The sequence below is a fragment of the Nicotiana tabacum genome, chromosome 3 (assembly GCF_000715075.1).
Source record: "Nicotiana tabacum cultivar K326 chromosome 3, ASM71507v2, whole genome shotgun sequence".
NCBI classification, from domain to species: Eukaryota; Viridiplantae; Streptophyta; class Magnoliopsida; order Solanales; family Solanaceae; genus Nicotiana; species Nicotiana tabacum.
The window spans coordinates 30,301,371-30,326,717 of NC_134082.1; the positions used below are offsets into that span (position 1 = coordinate 30,301,371).

General features: G+C 40.0%; 1 protein-coding gene and 1 long non-coding RNA gene across 5 annotated transcripts in view; one reads left to right on the forward strand and one right to left on the reverse strand.

The window, feature by feature from the left end:
* Window positions 1-12,075: 12,075 nt before the first annotated feature.
* Window positions 12,076-25,347, reverse strand: part of LOC107803364 (uncharacterized) — a 33,776-nt gene continuing 20,504 nt past the window's right edge. The window contains exons 8-9 of one of the 4 annotated variants that reach the window (XM_016627066.2): window positions 13,580-13,702; window positions 12,076-12,220 (exon numbers count right to left, since the gene is read on the reverse strand). In XM_016627066.2, the coding sequence (XP_016482552.2) occupies window positions 12,158-12,220; window positions 13,580-13,702 (186 nt within the window). In that variant the 3' untranslated portion in view covers window positions 12,076-12,157. Of the gene's footprint in view, window positions 12,221-13,579; window positions 13,703-19,911; window positions 22,481-25,347 lie in introns of those variants that run through there. The other 3 variants (XM_016627065.2, XM_075249317.1, XM_016627067.2) reach the window with 3 other exon arrangements.
* On the forward strand, window positions 22,478-23,463 carry LOC107803366 (uncharacterized). Its single transcript, XR_001652007.2, has 2 exons — window positions 22,478-22,936; window positions 23,061-23,463. It is a non-coding gene; the product is annotated as an uncharacterized LOC107803366 (long non-coding RNA).

Here is a 25,347-nt window from a genome sequence, read left to right on the forward strand (position 1 = left end):
ATGGACTAAGGGATTGTACCCAAAGAGATCCACTGGATAGATGTAATTGGGACTACAGGACGGTATCCTGGAAGGTACCCCGGTTGTTATCTTTGTGTTGAGTTGTATTTCCTTTCCGTGATTATTTTGCCTTTGTTCTAGTTGTTGTTACTCTTTATATTCTATGTTATTTCTTACTGTTGCACTTAATTATACTGTATTGTTCTACACTATTATACTTTGTATTTTATTTAACCTCAGTAGGGCCCTGACCTTCTTCGTCACTACCCTGACTTAAGTTCTTTGCGGAAGAAGCTGGGCTTGAATTCACTCTTAGTCATCTCATCAGGTTGTATCGGCCTTTTCACCATCGGGGTTTGCTGACCCTACGATGCCGATCCACCACGCCTTTCGTTATTGATGATGATGAAGACAGGGATCGGGGATGGATGAGCCGATTCATCTGAGTACAAACTGTCGATATTATCCCTGTGAAGTTTCTTCCATTTCCCGAGGAATCGAATTTACTGTTTTGGTCCATGGTGGAGGCGAGCTCCGTGAAGACGTCCTTCTTTTTGCTTTCTGTAGCGATCCCTTGGCTGCCAAACGAGGTTCCTGATTTGGCGGAATGGTCTCGTAAGCCGACAACTTGCTCGACTTATGGTAAGTGCAAATGGCGAGACCGGTCCAAGGGGAGATGTGAGGAAAAACATCATGATAGGTGCATAGTGGCTTATTTTCTCAGAAAGGTACTTTCTTTTTAGCACACTAACTCCGCCGCCACAGGTGCTGGAGGGTTTTTTGAGATGAGGCCGTGTCTCCTCGGGGAAGAGGAAAGATTGCCAACCTCGGGACTGAGGATTGATAACAAATGAAAGGAATCCTCGAAGGGCAACAACGCTTGTAGTGAAGTGAGCCCTACTCGAAAGGTCAAAAGAGACGTGTTAGTTGATCATGTGGCCTCTGAGTCCTCTATTTTTGGAAATACAGTTTCTTTCTTGTCAGATGTAACCCCTTTGGGAGTAGTTTTACTGGGGCCGATGAGGCCAAGCTAGTAGATGTGTGTTCAACCTTTGATGAAGCTCAACGGCTCAGTCTCATGGTAAATTTTGGCTGCCGGTACAGGCTTTCTTAGTTTCGCTTCTTCCCTTTCTTATTGAGCTCCTTTTTCCTAGGCCTTTGACAAGCTTATGTTCAAGCTACTTTGCCGTGAGGCCAGGCTGTGGAAAGCTTTGGATGGGGAGAAATCCCTCAGGATTCTTTGCAAGAAAAGGGGAGATGAGCTGGTATACCTGCGTTATGAGGCGGATCGAAGTCGGCACTACGAGGGCCGTCTTGAAAAATAGGTAACCCTTGTTTTGAGCCGGTGTATGATCCTCTTTCCGCCTTTGTAGGCTAATATTCTCCTATTATCTCTACAGATAAAAACAGAGGATCTGGAACGACTTTGGGGCGTAGTTGGCCAGGTTAAGCGTGAGTGTAATGAGCTAAAGGCTCAGGCAGATGCCTAAGTTGCTGCCAAGAAGGATGTTTTAGCCAAGGCTTCCGCCCTTAAAGTGCAACTTTGGAATGCTCGAGCCAACAGTTCGGTCCGAAAGAGCATGATTCAAGGCTCAAGTTCGAGCTTCTAAGGAGGTTGTAGATACTCGGGCTGAAGCCAAAGAGATCAGAACCAAGGCTGATAGAAAAGTGGCCATCTATTTGCAAGATGCTACCGACGCTCGAGCTGAGCTGAGAGGGGCCCTCGACTGGGAGAGTAGGTGCAACGAGTATGTCAGATGTAAATCTCGGAGGGAAACCCTAGAGGAGATCTATGCCAGGGGCTTCGATCTCTCGGAAGAGATAGAGCAGGCAAAGGAGGATGAATATGACGCTAATTTCCTTCTGTCCGATGCCGAAGATAGCGAGAAGGAGATCGACGGGCCATAATCCCCTAGGGGGGTGCAAATTAGGCCTTTTTCCTGAATTTGTGCATAGTGATTTTAAAGAACACTGTAAATGGAGTTATGTATTTTTTTCTCATATACGTATAAGAGGAAACCTCCTGGTTTCATTTTTCATGTACTTCCCTTTGCCTCAATGTTTGCCGGTCGTTAGCCAGATGAATTAGTCTTCGAGTTAAAGGGAATCCTCAGATTCATAGTATGGCCCTAGGCTTATTGGGCTGGCTCGTAGGCTCTTACGTACTCGGTCGATACGACCTTTTAGTGTAAGCTGGCGTTTAAGCTCTTATGCTTTTGCTCTTAGGCATATTTGGTTAACTGTTTCGGGTTCAGTCTCCGAGTCGGGTTTTGACTCGAGCTCATTTGACCATTAAGTTTTTGAATTTAAAGCTGGCCTTTAGGCTCTTATGCGTTAAGTCGGTACGACCTTTTATATGGACTGGCGTTAGTGGTTCTTATGTATTAGGTCGGTATGACCTCTAATATGGGCTGGCGACAGTGGCTATTATGCATTGGGTCGGTACGACCTCTAGTATGGGTTGGCGATAGTGGCTGTTACACATTAGGTCGGTACGACCTCTAGTACGGGCTGGCGACAGTGGCTCTTAGGCACTGGGTCAGTACGACCTCTATTATGGGCTGGCGACAGTGTCTCTTACGCATTGGGTCAGTACGACCTCTAGTAGGCTTTATTTTTCCCTCGTTAAGGACTTTTGAAATTGTGTTTGCCTGACTCTTGATAAAACCCTCGATTGTGAGTCGTTATATGGCGATGATCGAGCACCTCGGGAGGTTTGGCTCGGTGGCTGAGTATCTCGAAGCCTATAGTTTGGAGCTGACATGGTCGAAGCTCTTTTGCCTATGTCGAGGGTAGCCTGTTTAACCGGTTCTTTTCAAAGTAATTGAAGGCCTGAGATTTTATAGCGATGGTCAGGCGTCCCCGAGTCGCGTTAGTTTGGATGGTACAACCTTGTGACCGTATTCATTATGTTTGGCCGGAGCCTTTAATTTCCCAAGTGAAGTAGTTTTGGCGTCTATATCGAGGGTATGCCTTTTTAGGGGTCTTACAAGTTCAATATATAGCCTTAACTTTAAGATCGGGATTATGCCTTTTGTAAGGTCTTACAAATTTTACATGCCTTACTTGAGGTCTTACAGTTTTGGTTACTTGGTACAAGTATGGTTCATGCCTTGCTTGAGGTCTTACATATATTGCTACTTGGTACAAGTATGGTTCATTCCTTGCTTGAGGTCTTACAGTTTTGGTCACTTGGTACAAGTGTGGTTCATGCCTTGCTTGAGGTCTTACAGTTTTGGTCACTTGGTGCAAGTGTGGTTCATGCCTTGCTTGAGTCTTACAGATATTGTTATTGCCTTATATAGGTCTTACGAGACCGAGGCTGCCCGCATGTGGTCTTATGGCCTCGGGTTTTGATAAGTCGATGGGGGTGGCAATTGGCGGCAATCCCCGAGTCATCGAGAGTTTCTTGGCTCGGGATCCATTACTTGTAAACTTGGTATTGCCTTATTGAGGGCTTACGATTTTGGAGTTTCTGACCTGGAGGTCATGTGGCCTTGAGCTTTCAACGCCAGTCCCCGAGTGTTCGGGACGTTTTTGGCCTTGGGGCCGTTTTGTAATCTTGATGTTGCCTCATTGAGGGCTTACGAGTTTGCAGCTCTAACCCGGGGGTCATACGGCTTCGAGTTGTTGACGCTAGTCCCCGAGTGTTCGGGACGTTTTTGGCTCTGAAGCCATTTTTGCAAAAATACCGAGCTTCTTTGGAACGTGAAATGCTTTGGGAAGTATTCTTTGATTACTTGGTACAAGTATACGCGTTTTTGCTGTTAAGGGCTCGGTTATTCTATACGGACACAGTTCGTTCGACCGTTTGGCCCAGTACATTATTTTCCTATCGAGACACCATTTAGCGCATCTTGGCTTCTCTAAGTAGGTGACCTTCCGGGGGGATTCCCCCCAGTATTCGAGGTTGTGACGATCCGGTTGGTCGTCTTAAGAATTTACGCCCCGATCCCCTATTAACTGCTTTCCCCAAGTTTATTTCTGCTATTTTGATTTGCCGGGATATTCAGTTTTGAGTTTTGGAGAGTTTTGGGACATTAGTCCCTAAATGAGAGTTTAAGTGTTGGAAAGTTGATCGTAGTCGGAACAATGTGAAGACGGCCTCGGAATGGAAATTCATGGTTCCATTAGCTCCGTTGGGTGATTTTGGGGTTAGGAGCGTGTTCGGATTGTGTTTTGGAGGTTCGTAGCTAATTTAGGCTTGAAATGCCGAAAGTTGAATTTTGGAAGTTTCCGGTTCGATAGTGAGATTTTGATCGGAGGGTCGGAATGGATTTCTGAGAGTTGCAGTAGTTCCGTATGTCATTTGGGATGTGTATGCAAAATTTCAGGTCATTCGAAGGTGGTTTGGTGGGGTTTTTGATCAAAAGCGGAATTCGGAAGATTTTTGAAACTTAGGCATGAATCCGATGTGTTTTGGTTATTCTGATGTTGTTTGAAGTATTTTGTATATTGGTACAAGTTTGAATAAGGTTTTAGGATATGTTGATGCCTTTGGTTGAGGTCCGGGGGGTCTCGGGTGTGTTTCGGATGCTCAACGGATCATTTCAAGTTGTTAAAAAGTTGCAGGTTTTTATTCAGCTGTTGCAGAGGGATTTTACCCTTCGCGTCGCAAGTGGACCCTCGCTTTCGCGAAGGGTCAGTGGGGGGTTGATGAAATATTGCCTTCGCGTTTGCGAGGAAGTCTCCGCGTTCGCGAAGGGTGGTGATGTTTGAGCATCGCGTTTGCAGGAAGGGTATCACATTCGCGTAGAAGGAAGTGGTCAGCTAGGTTCGAGGTGGAATTGCTCTTCGCGTTCGCGAAGGGTTGGTCAGCGGAAGCATCACGAGAGCAGTGTCGCCTTCGTGTAAGAGGATCTTTTGTCAACAAATTTATGCTCTTCGCGAACGCGAGGCCTTGACCGCGTTCGCAAAGAAGGAAATAAAATACATGGGCAGAATGTTTAAAAAGGGTTATTTCGCGAATTTTAGCCTAGTTTCCTCCATTAATAGGCGATTTTGAAGATTTTTGGAGAGGGTTGAAGAGGGATTCAAGGGGAATCACTTGGAGGTAACATTTTTGACTTAATAACTCATTTTTTATGTGATTAAATACCTGATTAGTGGTGGAAAATTTGGGAGAAATGGGTAATTAGGACTTGAGTTTAAGAGAAACAAAAAGGGGTATTTGAGGGGTCAATTGAACTCCGATTTTAGTGTTCTTGTTATGCATAGACTCGTGAGAGTATGAGGACTCCGAAAATATAAATTTCACCCGATTCCGAGACATGGGCCCGAGGGCATTTTGGTCATTTTATGTAATTTTGCGTATTAGCTTAGAATTTAATTGTGGAATCAGTTACTTGAGGTGTTATTTATAATATGCAATTGAATTGAATAGATTTGAGCCATTTGGAGTCAGATACTCGTGGCAAAAGTGTGGCTTCAGGTTGACTTGAGCTTGTTCGAGGTAAGTGGCTTGTCTAACCTTGTGTGGGGGACCTTTCCCTTAGGATTGGTATATTTGGTAATTGAAATGTCTTGTACGTGAGGTGACGAGTACTTGTGCTAATTGTTGGAAATCCAATTTTCTTTAAGTAATTACTAGTATGTTTCCTTTCCTGTTTCTATTTCTTGCACTATTAAGCATGTTGTTAGCTTAGGAAGGCATGTCTAAGTGACTTAATTGCTTTATTTGATTCAACCTGCCTTACTTGAATTCTGTGCAGCGTGCTAGGCTAGAATCACTTATTTCCTTAATATGAAATTTTGCCATTTTTGTATATCTTCCTGTTGCTGCTGTGTATTTATTTTGGGACTACGGATGTGGGATTCCGGTAGTTCCCCCTTGTCTATTTACTTTGGGACTACGGGTTAGATTACCGGTAGATCCCCCTGCACATTTACTTTGGGACTACGGGTTATATTCCTGGTAGATCCCCCTGCACAGTTATATGGAACTACGGGAATGCACCCAGTAGATTCCCCCAGTACTGGGTATTTACATTGGGGACTACGGATCGGGATTCTGGTAGATCCCTGCGCATTGTTAGTTGGACTACGGAACGGGATCCCGGGAGATCCTTCGGACATATATATAATGGACTACGGGACGGTATCCCGGGAGATCCACTGGAAAGTTGTAATTGGGACTACAGGACGGTATCCTGGAAGGTGCCCCGGTTGTTATCTCTGTGTTGAGCTGTATTTGTTTCCGTGGCTTGTTTTGTCTCTATTCTAGTTGTTGTTCTGTCAATTCTATGTTATTTCTTACTGTTGCAATTATTTATACTATTTTATTCCACACGGTTAACCCTTATATTGTATTTAACCTCAGTAGGGCACTGACATTCTTCGTCACTACCCAACCGAGGTTAGGCTTGGCACTTACTGAGTATCGTTGTGGTGTACTCATGCCTCTTCTGCGCATGTTTTTCATGTGCAGATCCAGGTACTTCTACTCAGGCCTACCATCCTTGAGAGAGGTGACTACTTAGAGACTTCGAGGTACATCTGTCGCGTCCGCAAACCGAGGAGTCTCTTTCTATTCCTGCCTTTTAGTATTTAGCCCTTCTATATTTTCTGTTCTTATGAGACAAATTCCGGAGTTAGAGCTATGTAGTATTTCCTTTTTCTTAGCTTGTGATTCGTGGGTTTCCGGGTCTTGGATTTGGATATTGGTTTATATATATATATGGTGTACGCCAAGAGGCATTATAACTATTGTTTCCATTCAATTATTTTGGTTTGAATTATTTCTTCCGCAAGTTTCATTTATGTTCCGCATTTGTTAGGCTTACCTAGTCGTAGAAACTAGGTGTCGTCACGACAGTTCACGGAGGGCGAATCGGGGTCGTGACAGAGGTTGATTGCAAAAGAAGCCTTGAATAATTGTTGAGTCTTCCTTAGGTAGCATATAGATGTTGCCTAGTTAAAAACCTTGCCGGTAAGACCCTTCTTGGGATAAAAACCCGATCAAAGGAAAAGAGTGAAATGAACGCTTTTGGAACCTAAGGCCTTCGAGTTAAAAAGTGTTTCGTCCGTTTCGATCGGATACCCACATTCAGGTTAGCATAAAATGTAACTGAAAAAGGGAGATGATCATACCTTAGTGCTGATGGTGTTTCGGACCTCGATGTGATTCAATTGTTTGTTATGAGGACTCGGTACGGTCCTTTATTTTGTTTAATTGGGCGTAGCCGAGAATGTAGCTTGTTATAGCTATCTTACTATTTGCTTATCTTTCAGTTCCTTCGATGGTGGAGGCATTGGTGGTTGTGTCACACCGTGCGCTGCAAACATCTCTTTTGCCGCATATTGTTCCCCATAGATGGTTTTTACCCCATCCTTTGTTGGGAATTTCATCATTTGATGGAGGGTGGATGGTACTGCTCTCATGCAGTGTATCCACGGCCTCTCGAACAAGGCATTGTATCTCATGTCTCCTTCGATGACATGGAATTTGGCATTTTGGGTTGTGCCGGCCAATTTGGCATTTTGGGTTGTGCCGGCCACATTGACTGGGAGGGTGATTTCCCCTTTCGTTGTTTCGCTCGCCATGTTGAATCCATTGAGGACTCGAGACGCGGGCACGACTTGGTCAAGTAGTCCAAGTTGCTCTACCACCCTCGACCTGATAATATTGGTCGAGCTACCTGCATTCACAAGTACATGTTTAATTTTAAATGTATTTACAAGGAAAGAGATTACCAGTGCATCATTGTGAGGCTGAGACAAGGTCTCGATGTCCTCGTCACTGAATGTCAGAGCGTCCTCGGGTATGTAACCTCGAGTTCGCTTTTCTCTGGTGATGAATATTTTTGTTCTTCTAATCATGGGTTCTTGTGGAGCATCGATGCCTCCTAAGATCATGTGGATGACATGTTGTGGTTCATACGTTTCGCTCTTCTTGGTCGCCTCTCTTTCCCGGAACTAATTTTTGACTCGGTCGATGAGGAATTCTCAGGGGTGACCTTTGCTGAGTAGTCGATCTACTTCTTCCCGGAGTTGTCAGCAATCTTCTGTCATGTGACTGTGCGTGTTGTGAAATTCACACACTAAGTTATGGTTCCTTTGTGAAGGATCTGATTGTACAGGCCTTGGCCACCTGGTGTCTTTGATTTTACTGATGGCGAATACGATGTTTGAAACATCAACGTTGAAGTTGTATTCCGACAAGCGAGGTGCATCCATTGGCCCTATGTGCCTATCAAATCCATCTCCGATGACAAGTCCCCGAGGATTCTGGCCTCGATCCATTCTTCAATCATTGCGGGGTATGTTGTGCCTCGGGGCATTTCTTCTATCTGCAGTGTATGGTTGGTATCTTTCCTTGTTTGGCTTTGGCTTCTTAGCCGAAAGCCTGCTAGGATATACTGATCCCAAAGGGGCTCCTAGTTGGTCGTTTTCGACCCTAATCTTTGATTGGTATCGGTTGTGGACGTCCGACCAAGTCACGGCGGGATACTCGACTAAGTTCTGCTTCAGTTGCTTCGAAGCTACCGAGCTTCGCTCGTTCAAACCTTGGGTGAAGGTCTGCACTGCCCAATCGTCAGAGACCGGGGGTAGTTCTATTCGTTCCATTTGAAAGCGAGATACGAACTCTCGCAGCATCTCATTCTCCCTTTGCTTGATTTTGAAGACGTCGGATTTCCTTGTAGCTACCTTGATGGCACCGGTATGTGCCTTTATGAAAGAATCTGCCAGCATGGAAAATGAGTCTATAGAGTTAGGAGCTAGGTTGTGATACCACATCATGGCCCCTTTCGAGGGTGTTTCCCCGAACTTCTTTAGCAGGACGGATTCGATCTCATCGTCCCTCAGGTCGTTGCCTTTCACTGCACTAGTGTAAGCAATGACATGCTCGTTGGGGTCTGAGGTTCCGTTGTACTTCAGAAGGTCGGGCATTCTGAACTTCTTTGGAATGGGTTTTGGAGTAGCTTCTTACGGGAATGGATTTTGTACAAACTTCTTAGATTCTATACCCTTCAGGACCGGGGGTGCGCCCGAAATTTGATCGACCCTAGAGTTGTAGGTCTCTACCTTCTTATCGTTGGCTTCTATCTTTTTCTCACCCGACTCGATCCTTTTTGTGAGGTCCTCGAGCATCTTTATGAGGGCGGGGTCGGCTGTTGACCTGTTGTTACTTGATCTTTCCGGTACCTGCTCGGCTGGGGGAGCCATTCCCGGTGCTACCGTGCTGGGAGTTTTCTGGTGATGTTGCAGTTGAGCAATCGCCAGTTGTTTTGCCTGTAATATTTCAAAAATAACGTGAAGGCTAACCTCTTGTTATTCCGTAGCTGGGGTTTTCTGAACTTCTTGTTGGTCTCCTTGGCGTACGCTCCTGTTAGTGTGGGAGCTTATATCGACGTGTTGGGCATCCGTGAGAGCATATCTGCGGGGATTGGCTCTGGTGTGTCCCTAGGGTTCAGTGGTGGTGCGCCAATACCTAGAACAGCTACACCATTCTCTCTGTGGTCCTCAAGACCATTGTTTTCATATGCATTCACTGAGTTAGACATTTTGACCTGAAATCAAACATCTTGGACAAGAAAAAGTGTGAAAGATAACTTGCATTATGGAGTGAACCAGCAAGAAAATAATCACTATTATTTTTAGCCCCACGGTGGGTGCCAAACTGTTTACCTTGAAAATGGTAATTACAATTAAATTTGAATTTGTGGTTCTAAAAATACATGATCTATTTTTATGTTATTTGGTTTAGGCAATAGATGCTAAGTAAGAGATTAGGAAACGAGATAAGAGTTTGTAGATAGTATAATGATCAAACCAAAGGGCTAGAAATCGGGGCCTCGAGCTGGCGTATACGGGCCTCGAGGTCGAGTCGGATGCTCGGCTAGGAGCAATCGAGGGGGGGATTAATAGTTATGATAGCTCTGATGGAATCCTTTTATGATCAATAATAAGCAATAAATGAAGAACAATAAATAGAACACAATGAATATAAGCAATAAATGCAAGTAATGAGATCAAAAGAATATGTTAGAGAGCAAAGAGAATGTTCTTGTGTATTCAATATTGAACATCAGGTCCTTACAAAATGACAAGGATCCCCTTTATATATAAAGGGGAATCCCAACATAATACAAATGCATTAACTGAAAAGATATGGGGTTGGTACAACCATTTAATGCCCTGATTCGGGTCTGAACTAGCCTACTAGACTTTGTCAGCTCTAGTCGCGTGCCTTGGGGACTGCCCACTTTCTTACTATGACTATCGATCCGTACTACCCCGAGGTCATTGTCGATAACCCCTCGAGCATGGATCTCGACCTCAGTCTCGCAGCTTTGGAAACGTGCTCATGAAGCATCATAATGACCGAAAATTGGTCCCTCCGATTTTACCGTATACAACATTCATGCTTTCTTTCTTGTTTATTATATCTATATCTATGCCTTTTGCTCGTTCGTTGTTTTATCTAAACCTTCCACCTTGTCAGTTATTGAAATCTATGTTCTCCTACCTTATTTGCTATCGTTACTTCTATGCCTCCTACCTTGTCTGTTACCATTATCTATGTGCTTCTGCCTTATTCGTTATTGTTATATGTGTACCTTCTACTTCGTTGTTACTATTATTGGTATTCTTTCTACTTGGTTGACCCTGTTATACATATGCTTGGTGAGGATGACATAAATGCACGAAGGGTGTTGTCGTGCCATTTAATTTGATATACATGCATATGTTTGGTGAGGATGAGGTAAATGCACGAAGGGTATTGCCGTGCCATTTGTTTGTTGTCTTAAACACATTCCTCTTATTATGAATATTCATGAGTTAACTATGTTGTTTTAGTGGTTATTGTCTTAACCTCTCTACTCGAACTGTTAAGAAAAGGGTTGGTTATGATATTGAGGAACCTGATCGTTGTTCCTTTTAGTTAATCATTTTATTATTTCTCGTATTTGTTCTTGTCATTTTCAATTGTTATCTCTATTGCATTTTAATTGCACAGGTTATTTATATTAGTGAGTATCTTTTGAATTAAAAACATCGTCACCACTTCACCGAGATTAATCAAAATACTTATTGAGTACATGGGGTCGATTGTACTCATACTACATTTCTGCACCTTGCGTGCAGATACTTGGAGATGAGCGACTGCGATGTTCGATAGCCTAGCATTGAAGTCGTACCACGCTCCAGATACAAGCTACCATTTGTTCGAGTTAGTTTAGAATTTATATTTCTATCTATGTAAATTTCAAACAGATTATATATCTTTCCTCAAACTGGAGTTGTACTCTTATTCGTAGTAGCTCGTGACTTATATTACCAGTTCTTGAGATAATAGTATTGAACTCTTTTGGCTATTTTATTCATTATCTTGATTTGTTTCTTATTATAATAATGACTTATGTTGTTGGGCTTACCTAGCGAGTTAGGTTAGGTGCTATCACGACCCAGTGAAATTTTGGGCCGTGACAGTCGAAATTAGAATAATCACTAGATTTAACTCCTATCAACTTGAAGGTTCACGGATGATGAAGACCACCATCTCCATTTGTAGCGTTAGCAAAGATTCGTGAGCTACGAATAAAGAGAAGGGGTTGGTTTCTCTAAAAGACGGTAATTAATTCATTCTTTATAGTGTATTATGATTACAATTTTTTTTAAATTGAAAAAGACATGTATGATTTAACATACTATAACTATCTACAGCCAAAAACGGTGCATCTTTTTTGTACGCTATAAATTTGGGTTAAACTCGAATACTTTAATATATGTATACAGTTTAAGTAATAAAATATTATTTTTGCTACACGAAAAATGAAGAATGCTAAGAATACACGTGTCCAAAACTAGCCTTTTGAAAAGGGGAAGAAATTGATTACATGGGTAATTTTTTGGACGTGATTACCGGAGTGATAGGCTGAGAGATGTTGGAGTGAGGGGTGGGTATGTTAGTTGAAGGCGTGGGATTCGGTTACCAATGCACTATAATTAAGGGATACTTTACAATCCTTAAATTATATATAATTGGTAAGTTTATATATGAAATTGTAATTAAGAAACTTCTTTGGCATGAGTAAATAAGTTTCTAATATAGTATAACAAGATAAATAGTACAAACAATTGAAGGTACTCAAACCCAGTAGCCATCCGTTGGATTTCTTGTAGAATGGAACACTTCTTCGACCAGACATAAATATCAACTTGGTAAATGTTCTTGTGAATTCTTCAAGCGAAGTCTCTCATTCCTTGCACATTCCACCTGGAAATAACAGAAGCATATCATTAGGAACCACTCATTTGCTGCTGACAAAAGTAGTATATCTGAACTGAACATTCACATTGATACGACTGTTAAACTAGAATGGGCTCTATAACTGGACAACTCTAATCAAAAGAAAATGAAAAGAAGAGAGGGAGATGTTCTTTTCAACAATTTCCACGTTTCACAACATTGCCTCTCCTGCTATTTGAAAAAACAGACTCACCAAATCAGATATTCTTCCTCAAAAATCTAAAAGAACAAATTTCTAAGCACAGGAGATGATGTAAGGGTGTAATCAAGTCAACATCAGTGCACTTTTGCTCGTTTTGAGAGCCATTAACAAGTGGAGTAAACATGACTTATGGGTGTTATCACATCAACATAAGCACACATTTCCTCATTGAAGAGCCACTAACAACTGGAGTAAAACTAAGTACTGTTTGAGCCATAACATAATGTTACGAGAATGCATTAAAGATTAGAAATGAGCGTTTTACGGTATTCGCAGACACTAACATTCTCAAGTCTTAAGGAGCTATTATGACAGACTCGCCAGTGCTTCATAGTCTAGAGAAGCTGAACTATGAAGTATGATGAGCAGAATGATTTGCTAAAAGTGTCTGGTGGCAAATATATTCCAGAAGGCAGCAGTAGCAAGAATCTATACCCGTACCAACAACCCCCAGCACCAAAAGAAACCCAAGGTTCTTGATGAATTAAGTTCTTGTATAATACCTGCGTGCTGCGGCACAAGTGTTCTTAAGCTATTATAATTAGAGGAGCAATTATAACATACTTAGCGTGCAAGAATATGAGGGGGAAGATAGACTTAAAAAAAGGGGCAGCCCGGTGAACAAGACATCCCGTGTACACGCAGGGTCCAGGGAAGAGCCGCATCCCAAGGGGTGTGATGTAGACAGCCTACCCTAATGCAAACATTAGTGGCTGCTTTCACGGCTCGAACTCTTGACCGATAGGTCACACGAAGACAACTTTACCGTTGCACCACGGCACCCCTTCTGGGAAGATAGACTGCTTTTCTTTAAAACCCGCATGAACCCTGCCCGTTTCTAACCCAGCAGGCCAGCCCATTGCTACAGAGATAAAAAGCTGCAGTCATCCATATGCTATTCTGTTTACACATTGTGTCCCTCAACGAGTCAAACTTTAGCTGGATGTATTCTAGAAGTGCAGATAAATGTGTCCCTCAACAAGTCAATTAGATGTTATGCGTTGTCCAAGTGCAACATCTCAAGAAAACTATAAGCAAAAAGGAAACAAACAAAGTTTTAAGATTCATTTACAAATACAACTTTTAGATTTATACTCTTCAGATCATATTAGTAGGGACCTTACCTGGAAAGCTTTTAAGATAGAATTGTAATGTCTTTGCTCTGAAACAGCAGCTGCATGTGTCGCCTTGAGAGCTTCACGAGCTTTCTGCTCCGACTGTAGAGCAATTTGCACCTTTTCCAGCTTCTGGAACATGCAGCTCACCAGTAAGTGTTCATGTTACTGACCAGATAAATGCCACTAACCCATAGTTCGATCTTTTAATGTTATTGACCAATAAATGATGTTCAAAGAGGCACATTAAGAACACTGAATATTGTTTCTGTTAAGAGAAAAGCATAGAACTTCAAAGTGAACATAAATTCAGTTGGATAGACATAAATATCAAGTTTGTTAACTGTATGTACTATGTAGAGAATATCTAGAAATGCCAAAATATTTTTAAAATGTACAAGACAACCTTTCAGATTACTAATAACTCACAAATATGAGTCAAGCAAAAATGACTGGCAGAAATATAGCTTCCACTGAAAGAAAAAATGGTATATGAAACAGAGAAGATCCAGTACTCCTCTACACACAACTTGCCCACTTAAGAGAAATAGGTAATCAAAGGAAAGCAATCAAGGAGATCTTCAAGCTTTCCTGTAAATGGCCAATGCAGATGAATAGGTCCTTTAGTTTTAACAGAGATAGTCAGAATTTATAACCAGCATTAACGCAAACAAAAAAAATGAGAAGGGAACACTGCACTCAAAATATACGGGTATGGTGTTAGTTTTCAAATAAATATCCCAAGTCGTCTCTTTCTCAGATTGAGAAGTCGTAGAAATCAGTTTCACAAAACCCATCTGCCTATTGAGTTACCCGGTACCTAGTGGGAGGTAGCAGGTAGATGGTCGAATAGTCGAGGTGGGTACAAGTTGGCCGGGACACCCAAAAAAAAATCGGTTCAGTAAATACAACATTACTCAACTTTTCGGAAAAATACCATCTGAGTGAGATCAGCAATATAATTTTCAAGAACTGCATGAAACATGTCATGTTTACAAAATGGAAAACTAGATACTAGAATGTGGTTGCTAATAAATCAAAAGAACATTTACATGTTTGTATCTTATCAGCATAAGGGCAAGGTCTCTAGAAATGTTTAGATTGCCCCTTCACATCTCTTGCCACACATTTAGAATACAGACTTTGGTCTATAAACATTCAAATCAAGTCATTAAACAAGTTGAAAGCAGAGAGAACTGATAAAGTTATCTGTCCCTAGATTCTAAATATTTCTAATAACATACCCAGTATATTCCCACAAGTGGGGTCTGGGGAGGGTAGTGTGTGCGCAAACTTTATCCCTACCTTGTAAAGATAAAGAAGTTGTTTCCCATACACCCTCAACTCAAGAAAAGAATATCACAGCAGTTTAGATAAAGAAATACAGTAAAGGAGAATCCAGGTAAAGAAAAGTAGTAACCACAGTCAGAAAAAAATAACCGATGCAAAAAAGCAGCAGGTTATTAGAAATCTAAGAATAGGAAATATGAGAATGCACTAGTACTACAAGTATAGAAAAGCAATAAAGGTAAGTAAAATATTATAGAATATATATTAAAAATTGTAGAACATTTTGTACTTAATTATGGAAATGCTTACCTTATAAGCTATACAGAATAATAACCTATGATATGCAATATAGCCTGTGACTCTTATATAACGAGTCCCTCTTGCACATTGTTAATCATCATTTCAATAAGAAGTCTTCTCCCTTATTTAACATGGTATCAAAGCTTCAGTTAGCCTAGGTCGAAACCTAAGAAGCTTCTACCGATAGAAAGCAGCATTACACGATCTATCCCGCCAAATTTTTTCCTTCTTTTTTTGATGACCATCCTAACGAAAGCACTCTTATTTTTAGTGATGTTGACACCGTGCCGATTAATAATTACCTATTCATGTGGCAGTGCCTCCTCCGAATCACTAATCATTTTTTCAGAACTTTTTTTAGTAAAGCATATTCCTAAACTTCTTCTTCTTTATATTTTTTTTAAAGGATCAAAATATTGGTATTGATTTGAGTTCCTCCTCTAAACACTGAATTTCTGCTTATCATTTCAGAAAAGTATACTTTTTCTTATTTTTCTTTGTGGTATCCCTCCTTTGAATATTGAATTTTATTGTTCTGAAAAAGTTTTTTTCTCTCATTATTTCTCACTGGACAGAATAGATTTTGTGCTCTAAAAATTGAATTTCTAACTGTTCAGGGAAAGTCTTGCACTCCTCTTTCTTTGGGGTATTAGTTTGAGTAATAAATTCCTCCTTTAGACATCGGATTTCTAGCCACTACTCTAAAAAAACCTCCTTATCTTCCACCTGATGGATTCACAATAAAACTATCAGGTTGTTTGGTATGAAGTTTTTCAATTTTCTTGTGTTTGAATGACTTTAATGTTTTAGAAATATATAACAACAATAAACCAGTGTAACCCCACAAGTGGGGTCTGGGGAGGATAGTGAATACGCAGACTAGGCGCGGATCTACCGTAGGCGAAGCGGTGTCTCGTGACATCGCTTCCTCGGAAAATTTTACTAAACATGTATATATAATTAAAATGCAGAAACAGAAACAGGTTAAATATAGTAAAAGTGACACCACTTGACATTTATAGCTATGTGGCACATTTGGTCAAGAGCTGCAACTCTTTAGGGGATGTCACGGGTTCGAAACTAGGCAACTTTCATTTCATGTTTTAAATTTTTTAATGCATCATCTACGAAATAGAAAAAAATGTTTGGTGGACTTTGAACGGCTGACCTATTAGGTGTTACGAGCATTAATCCAACGTGTCAAGAGTCACATGTTAATCTAAGGATAATAAATTATTTGGCTGATATTCCAAGTTGTTCGGCTATTTTTTCTTCCTTTTTACTCCTTTCATTTTCTCTCTCGGCATGAAATTGATTAAGAACGGTTTGTGAAATCAAATGAATGATGAATTTTTTGTGTGATTGTTTGGTTCTTTATAAAAAAAATATTTAATATTATTTTTAATGAGGTTATTTTGATTACATTTCAAATTAAAAATGAAAATTCAACGATAACAGTTGTAGTAATATACATGAGTTGTGTTCTATTAGTATGATTTGAACAATATTTTTTTATATGGTGTTGTTACAAGTGAATTATTATTTGCTCACTATTTAAAATTGTGACATCGCTTACGAAAAATCTAGTGTACGCCGCTAACGCAGATCTTACCCCTACCCCGAGGAGTAGAGAGGTTGTTTCCGAAAGACCCTCGGCTCAAGAAGGCGCACAAAGACATAAATCAGTACCATCACTGGGTTGTACGAAATGACTTCCCTATCAATAGGAGGGAAAACATTTTTCAATATTCTCTTTCAGCTCTACCTACACCCCTCACCGCCCTGGTTCCCAACCTCTCACCTACCACTCTGTCGTGCAATTTAAAAAAAAAAAAAAAAACTAAAAAAACAAAGAGAAGAAGAAAAATAAATAAATAAATTCAACTAAATTAACAAAGTGAAAAAAATAGAATAATTTAAAAATTCAAGTAGATTAACAAAGTAAAAAAAAACAGTAGCACAGGAAAAAAAAAAAGGAGAAGAAGATAAACAAATAAATAAATTCAACTAAATTAATAAACTGAAAAAACAAATAACATAATTTAAAATTCAATTAAATTAACAAAAATGAAACAAAAAGACAAACAAATAAATAAATAAAAGCTGAAGAAGCGAAAGAATACAAGAAGAAAAGAAAAAGAAATCACAACAATAACGATATCACAACAGAGAAACAAGAGAAAAAGGAGAAGGAGAAGGAGAAGGAGAAGGATAAGGATAAGGAGAAGGAGAAGGAGGAGAAGAAGGAGAAGGAGGAGGAAGAAGAGCAACAAAAAGTCCCAACCTTAGTTGTAACTCACAGAAGAAAGTCGAATCAATGGTTTTCTTTTTGAAACACTAAAAAGTCCACCTTTTTTAAATAAAAAATAAAAAGCACACTCTTACTTCGCTTCAGTTGTTGCACACGCTTCACGCTTAAGTGGAGAAAGCGCTCACTTCATTAAAGCCGTTTCGCGTTGGTGATCTGAAGCGGACAACCCATCACATCGCTTTGCTTCTCGCTTTAAGTGACGAAGCGCTCGCTTTCCAGTTCCCCAATTCTGCTCCACACTGACCCTCACACAGAGGCGGAGCCAGAATTTAAAGCTTATGGGTTCAGGATTCTAGATCGTTTACGTTACTGGGTTTTAAATTAACAATTTATACATATTCAATAAATTTTTTAAGACAAATACATGTTTTGGACCAAAGTTGCTGGGTTCAGCCCAACCCGCAAGTGCTATGCTAGCTCCGCCCCTGCCCCCACCCCCGCCCACCCTTCCGCAGTGTCATAAAAGGCGCACTTAAAGCGCACTTAAGCCCCGAAGCGAGGCACACAACATGTTGAGCGCTTCGTCTTACTTAACGGGCGCTTCAATGTCGTCATTAATGCTCTAAGGCATACTTTTCCGTGTCAATGAGCTTAATCCTGAAGAGGTGATACTAAAGAACTGATATTTTACTTTATCGTATTTTTTTTTCAATTTCTTTGTCCATATATTTGTTATAGATGCTTATAAGTATTAATCTTAGACTACACATACATATTTGTATTTTTTCTCTGTTTGTGCCTTTCTTCATTAAAGCACATGCTTTATTTGCGTTTTGCGCTTAAAACCTCAATGGACCTTAGAGCCTTTTTGAACTTTTTTCCTTTGATTACACTGCTCTTCCCTACCCCCGGACCACCACTCACTCCTCCCCCCATCCCTCCTCCCAGCCTCGACGCTCGCCTTAGGCCAACCCCTCCCGGCCCACCAACTCCCTCCGCCCCCGACCACCCTTCCGCAGTGTCATAAAAGGCGCACTTAAGCCCCGAAGCGAGGCACACAATATGTTGAGCGCTTCGTCTTACTTAACGGGCGCTTCAATGTCGTCATCAATGCTTTAAGGCACTTTTCCGTGTCAATGAGCTTAATCCTGAAGTGGTGACACTAAAAAACTGATATTTTATTTTATCGTATTTTTTTTTTCAATTTCTTTGTCCATATATTTGTTATTGATGCTTATAAGTATTAATCTTGGACTACACATACATATTTGTATTTTTTCTCTGTTTGTGCCTTTCTTCATTAAAGCCCATGCTTTATTTGCATTTTGCGCTTAAAACCTCAATGGACCTTAGAGCTTTTTTGAACTTTTTGCCTTTGATTACACTGCTCTTCCCTACCCTCGGACCACCACTCACTCCTCCCCCCATCCCTCCTCCCAGCCTCGACGCTCGCCTTCGGCCAACCCCTCCCGGCCCACCAACTCCCTTTGCCCCTGCCCCTGCCCCCGCCCACCATTCCGCAGTGTCATAAAAGGCGCACTTAAAGCGCACTTAAGCCCCGAAGCGAGGCACACAACATGTTGAGCGCTCCGTCTTACTTAACGGGCGCTTCAATGTCGTCATCAATGCTCTAAGGCATACTTTTCCGTGTCAATGAGCTTAATCCTGAAGAGTTGACACTAAAGAACTAATATTTTACTTTATCATTTTTTTTTTCAATTTCTTTATCCAGATATTTGTTATTGATGCTTATAAGTATTAATCTTGGACTACACATACATATTTGTATTTTTTTTCTTTGTTTGTGCCTTTCTTCATTAAAGCTCATGCTTTATTTGCGTTTTGCGTTTAAAATCTCAATGGACCTTAGAGCTTTTTTGAACTTTTTGCTTTTGATTACACTGCTCTTCCCTACCCCCGGACCATCACTCACTCCTCCCCACATCCCTCCTCCCAGCCTCGACGCTCGCCTTCGGCCAACCCCTCCCGGCCCACTAACTCCCTCCACCACTCTTACGCTCTCTCCTGAACCCTGACCCCTGATACTCTGACGTCGACCCTAGACCCAGACCCTGACCCTTAGCCATCGACACTCGACCCCCCACCCCGAAACCTGGACATTGGACCCCAAACCGACCCCAGACCCCGATCCAAAACCTTGAACCCCGACCCCTAAACCTGCACCCCACAACTCACCCCACACCCTGAACCCGACTTTTGACCCTGATCCTTGACCCCAACCCTCAATCCATAACCCAACCTCCGACCCTCGAAGCTCCCTCCCCCCACCTCCCTTTTTTCCTATAGTGTTTGGTTAGATTATGTGAAAATGCTCTTGGGATAATATTTTGTGCTTACTAACAAAACACCGAAAATTACTTATTTTCCAGGAAATTAAATTTCCGTGTATTTCCTTCATACCAAATGCACTCATCATGACATCATCTAGCTAGTTTTGTCTCACAGCGACAACAAAGAGATAAAAGTCAATCCAGCATACTCGACTTCACAATATGTCAAGATTTATTGAATTTGAATTAGAAGAATAATTGTAGAATATTATATAACATACCGCAAAATGTTATATGTTTTACTACAAAAAGTAGTTTCTACCATATAGAAGAGCTTTGGAAGTAGCTGGTGTGTGTTGTCCTGCCTGCTGACCGACCATCGCCTATTTTAGTCATTTCATATCTAATTTCAAGTATAGGTGTTGCACAACATTAACACATGATGGGCCCGGATGATAGTTGTTGCACATCAGAAGCCCTATTGTGTTCTTAAGATGACAACAGGAATGTGGTTGCTTGGTTTGTATCTAATCATCCTGCTTCCTTTTCTCTTCCAACTGTATTTCATACTCCATTTCCCATGTTCCTCTTATAGCAGGTGACTGTTGCCGGTAACATGTTTGGTGTTTTTTTCAGTAATTTTCTATCATTTTAGTTCTCTGTGCTTCTGAGAGCTTCCTTAACTGGCTTCGATTTTTCCCTTTGCTTTTCCTTTGAATTTCAAAACAAACCCTTTTATGGTAGCCTCTTGATGCTGAAGAGATCTTGATCAGAGTACAAATTCGTGGTGAAACATTTGAAGAAGTAGATCGGGAATGTAAAATTTCTCCATCTACTTTAGTTTTAAAATAAAGACATTCTCAAGAAAAATAGCTTTCTGAAAACTGGGTGTCAATTTGCTCTGTTCGGTGGTTTGCTAAGATTTGACCGGGTTGCAGCTGCTGCTGCTGAGCGCTAGCCGCGACTTCCTTTTTCCCTCTCTGTTCCTGGCTTCCCGTTTCAATTGTTACATTCGTGACCATGTGCCTGTTTGTGGCTTATCTCCCTGTTTCTTTTGTATTTGAGTGAAGCACCTAATGAAGTTATCTCAGTTTATTACTTTGCAGTATATTGAAGGCTGCATAACATATTCCGCATCAACATTACAGCAGGTAAGCCTCAAACGGTGTTGTTCTACTGTAAAAAGTCGATAATGTTTGTTTATCATTCTTGGTAGTAATAAATTGTTATGATCATTTACTTAATTCTAAGGCCTAATACAGTAAGATTGAACAACTTGGTCCATTTATCATTTAATTTATACATAGTAACTTCAATTTTTGTGTGTCCGTGTAGCACTTATATATTTCTCTCCCACTTAATACATGCAGTTATTACCAATCAGTTGTAAAGATATTTTGAGTCAAATGTCCATAGCCACTCTGAAGCATCTTAAAGAAATTAGTATTACCACAATAGTTCACTAGGTCTACCACCAAATTTGGTTAGTACAACTGGTTGAATGCATGATATCTTAATAGAAGATCTAAGGCAGAAGTGAAATTTTTGTATACTTTTTCTGCAAGCAGAGCTATTGGAAATAACCTCTCTACCTTCACTAGGTAAGGGTAAGGTCTGCGTACACACTACCCTCCCCAGACCCCACTTGTGGGAATATACTGGATTTGTTGTTGTTGTTTCTGCAAGCAGAGGCAGAAGTACCAGGGTTGTAGGAAATGAAATCAGCAAAATCCATGGTATCGAAGCTTTGTTCTTTTCATATCTCATCAGGAAGATAGATTATTCTTTTAATAGATATGATTTTCCTTTGCTGGATGTACTTCTCTTTGGGTTAGCCTAAACTAATAAGAGAGTACATATAAATATATTGTTTCACAATAACACATTAAACAATAGAATCTTTATGTGTTATTTGGGAAACAGCAGCTTACTAACCAAACAACCACCATAAATGTGAAATGGGAACCACCAGGTAAAGGCTGTTACAAACTAAACACTGATGGCTCAGGATTGGGCAATCCTGGAGCTGGTGGTATAGGAGTTATTAGGAACTGCAGGCGGGACTGGGCCATTGGCTTTAGGGGTGGCCTTCCTCATGCCACCAATACATTAACTGAACTAACTGCTCTTATGCAGGGGCTAAAATTAGCAGTTGATAGAAGTTCACACCTCTGGAAATAGCCACAGACTCGGTGGAGGTAATCTGAATGCTTAAGCAGTGGAGTGATAATTATAACCCTAATATTAAATAATGCAGGCAGTTGATGCAAAAGCTGGGAAGCTCAATGATCAAGCACACCTATAGGGAGCAAAACAAAGTGGCACATCTAATGGTGAAAGAAGGTGCCAAGAAGTAACTTTTGGAAATCAAACTATGTTGATAATTCATCCGATGTTCGTGAATGAAGTTTTTTGGGCAGCATCCTAGGAACTCGTATGAAAGAGAAATAGTAATTTGTAATAGCTCTAGTATTTTGGCACAATATTTGGTTTTGGGTGGGAATCATAATGATTCCCAAGTTTGCATTAACCAGTACATTTAAAGTATATGTATCCATTCACCCAAAAAAGAAAGAATACACATACTAGAAAATAAGAGCTTACTCATCTGGTTGGTTTATAAATCAATAATAGGTCCGCCTGATAAAACATCTACATTGTTGAATAACTTGCTAGCAAGCCAGTCAAACTTTCTTTACTTTAGTATGCTAATTGAATCACTATGCCAACGTTGTTGCTGGCTCCTTCTTCAATCTCTAAAGCTTTTCTTGTTGCAACCTACCTAGAGGTTTTCATTCTCAGAGGTCACCAGAGGAGAAATATATAAGTTCAGACATAGTATTGACTTTTTGAACACTTTACTCTAACATGCTCACCCAGTTAACTTTCATAATTTGTAAATTAAGTCTCTTTTGTCGTTTTACCTTAGTTAGAGATGCACCAATTAGTCAATGTACAAAGTACAAACACAATAAAAGAAATACAAAAAGAGATTTTCTTTTCTTTTTTTTTGGGGTTTTTTTTATCGGGAACGGAAAAGAATTTTTCTTTAGATGCCTTTTTCTTTTTTTATTATTAATTTTTCTTTAGATGCCTTCTTAAATGCATTGAACTATTTCTGGAGTTAAGGACGTGTATTTACTAACTACGGAGCAGTGTGGCACACCAAAGTGCAATTCTCTTACAAGCTACAAGAGGTTGAATTTTGGCATTCGTGATTCAAAAAATCAGTAGGTATAGTTCAATTTATATGGACTTCTGATGGTAATATCTATTTAAATTTAGTCATTTGTTGTCAAAAATATATAAGCTAATCTAACATAATTATTTAACTATTTCCTCTTATAAATTTTGGTAGGTCGCACTTGACTACATTGGTAAAAGAGGACCTACTGTTGGTTTCACAAGAGAAAGGAGATTTATGTTGGGAACTTCTTGATCTTCTGTTTTTATGCTTTTGTGTTCCTCGATTGCTTAGTAGTACTTGTGCTCTGTATTGCAGGTACACCAAAGAGATCCTCCAAAGGGAAATGGTTCCACATGTTGGTACTAGAGAGTAATGTGAAACTAAGAAGTCCTACTATTTTGACTGAGTCTATGAACCTGAATTTGGAATTTATGAATATAGAATATTCGTTTTTGATTACTCTATATTCAAACAGCAATCGTTCAGCTGAAATATTCCATCTATCAGCATCAATGTTGTTACAAATTTTATATCTCACATTTTGAATATTGATTTCGCCTTAAATTTCTCAAAAGCTTTGTAATTGGTTTTGAGTGCTGATTACCTTTGTAATAAAATATTTATTTTTTAGATGTCAATTCCTATTTCAGAAATCCTTTGATGTCTCTGGGACAAGGTGGGTGTTGCCCCTGCGGAGGACAAGATCCGGCAAGAGAGACTTAGATGGTTTGGATATGTGAGAAGGAGAAGCACAGATGCTCCGGTAAGGAAGTGTGAGAGGTTGGCATTGGAGGGCCTAAGGAGAGGTAGAGGTAGGGGTGTCAATGGATATTTAAACACCGACTAAATTGACCGGAATGTACTGCACCAAACCGATTTTTAAGTTTCTTTTAATAAAATCGATTTTTATATAAATCTATAATCGTACCGTTAATTAGGGTAGGTTTTTACAACAACAACAACAACGACCCAGTAAAATCTCACAAGTGGGGTCTGGGGAGGGTGGTGTATGTGCAGACCTTACCCCTACCCCAAGGGAGTAGAGAGGATGTTTCCGATAGACCCTCGCTCAGGAAGAAGAAAAGAGATAATATATCAATACCATCAACAGAAACCATAGAAATAATAACAGCATCATAAGAACCAGAAAAGTTAGGGTAGGTTTCTATTTTATGAAAATAAACCGAAAAAAATACCGAACAATAAATTTATAGTGGAAAATATATTTATATATTAAGTTTAAAAATAATAAAGCATTAAATTTTTCCTTGGACCTTGAAATTATGAGAACGGTTACAAGCCAACAAGTAATTAAACTCAAAATCATAATTCTCAAACCTATTAAGCTACTTCTTTTAAAGGCAGGGGGGGTAAGGTTTGCGTACAATCTACCCTACTCAGACCCCACTTGTGGGACTATACTGGGTATGTTTTTGTTGTATATTCACTAGCAAGACACAAAGTATTCTAGCAACTATGAGTAGTAAACTACAATGTATTGAATATGTTTCCTTATCGTATGACTTAGATTTATCTTTTTGAATCTTTTATCTTCTACAAACTTTATTCTTGAGTTCCAACTTGGTTAATATCTTTCCACTCATGTGATTTATATTTTCTTTATCTTTGCTTAGTTTCTTTCACACTACTATAGAATAGTTGATGGATCTATACTCTGGTCATCTTTCATGTTTTCTTAATTCATCACCCTTTAAACAGTAAAAAATGTCTAGAGAGTTTTGTTAAGTCCTACAAAAGTACGCATGTTATTGCATTATACTAGTGATATTTATAAAATATTGAAAATTAACCGAACCGTACCGATACTGAAGAGAAACTAACATGATTGAGACGATTTCAAAAAGTCTAATTTTGGTTATACATAATAAAATAACAGAAAAAATGATATGGTGCAAATTTTATAAAATAACCGGCCGAACTAAACCATTGACACCCCCTGGGTAGAGGTAGGCCGAAAAAGTATTAGAAAAGTGATTAGACAAGACACGGTGAAACATCAGTGACCGAGGACATGGCCCTTGATAGGAAGGTATAGAGATCGAGGATTGGGGTAGTAGGTTAGATAGCCTAGTGTTTTTCTTGTTCATACCGGTAGTATTAGTACGTACTCCCGTATATTGTTCGTATTCGGTTTTTAATATTACATGTTATTCTTTTCATTTCGGTCATCTTACTGTCTTTTTATTTATGCTGCTTTTCCATATTTCTACGACACACCGGAGTAAGGTTAGTCTGTTAGGATTTAGTCTTAGATTGCTAGTGGTTAGTGTTGAGTTCACACTACTCTTTTGTTCCTCTTAGTGCCGGACTTTATCTACCGGTTATTATTTTGCTTTTTATCTATTTTCCGGTTCGTGTGATGCTGTTATTTTTTCAATGTTTTTTATTGATGGTACTGATATATTGCCTCTTTTCGTCTTCTTGAGCCGAGGGTCTA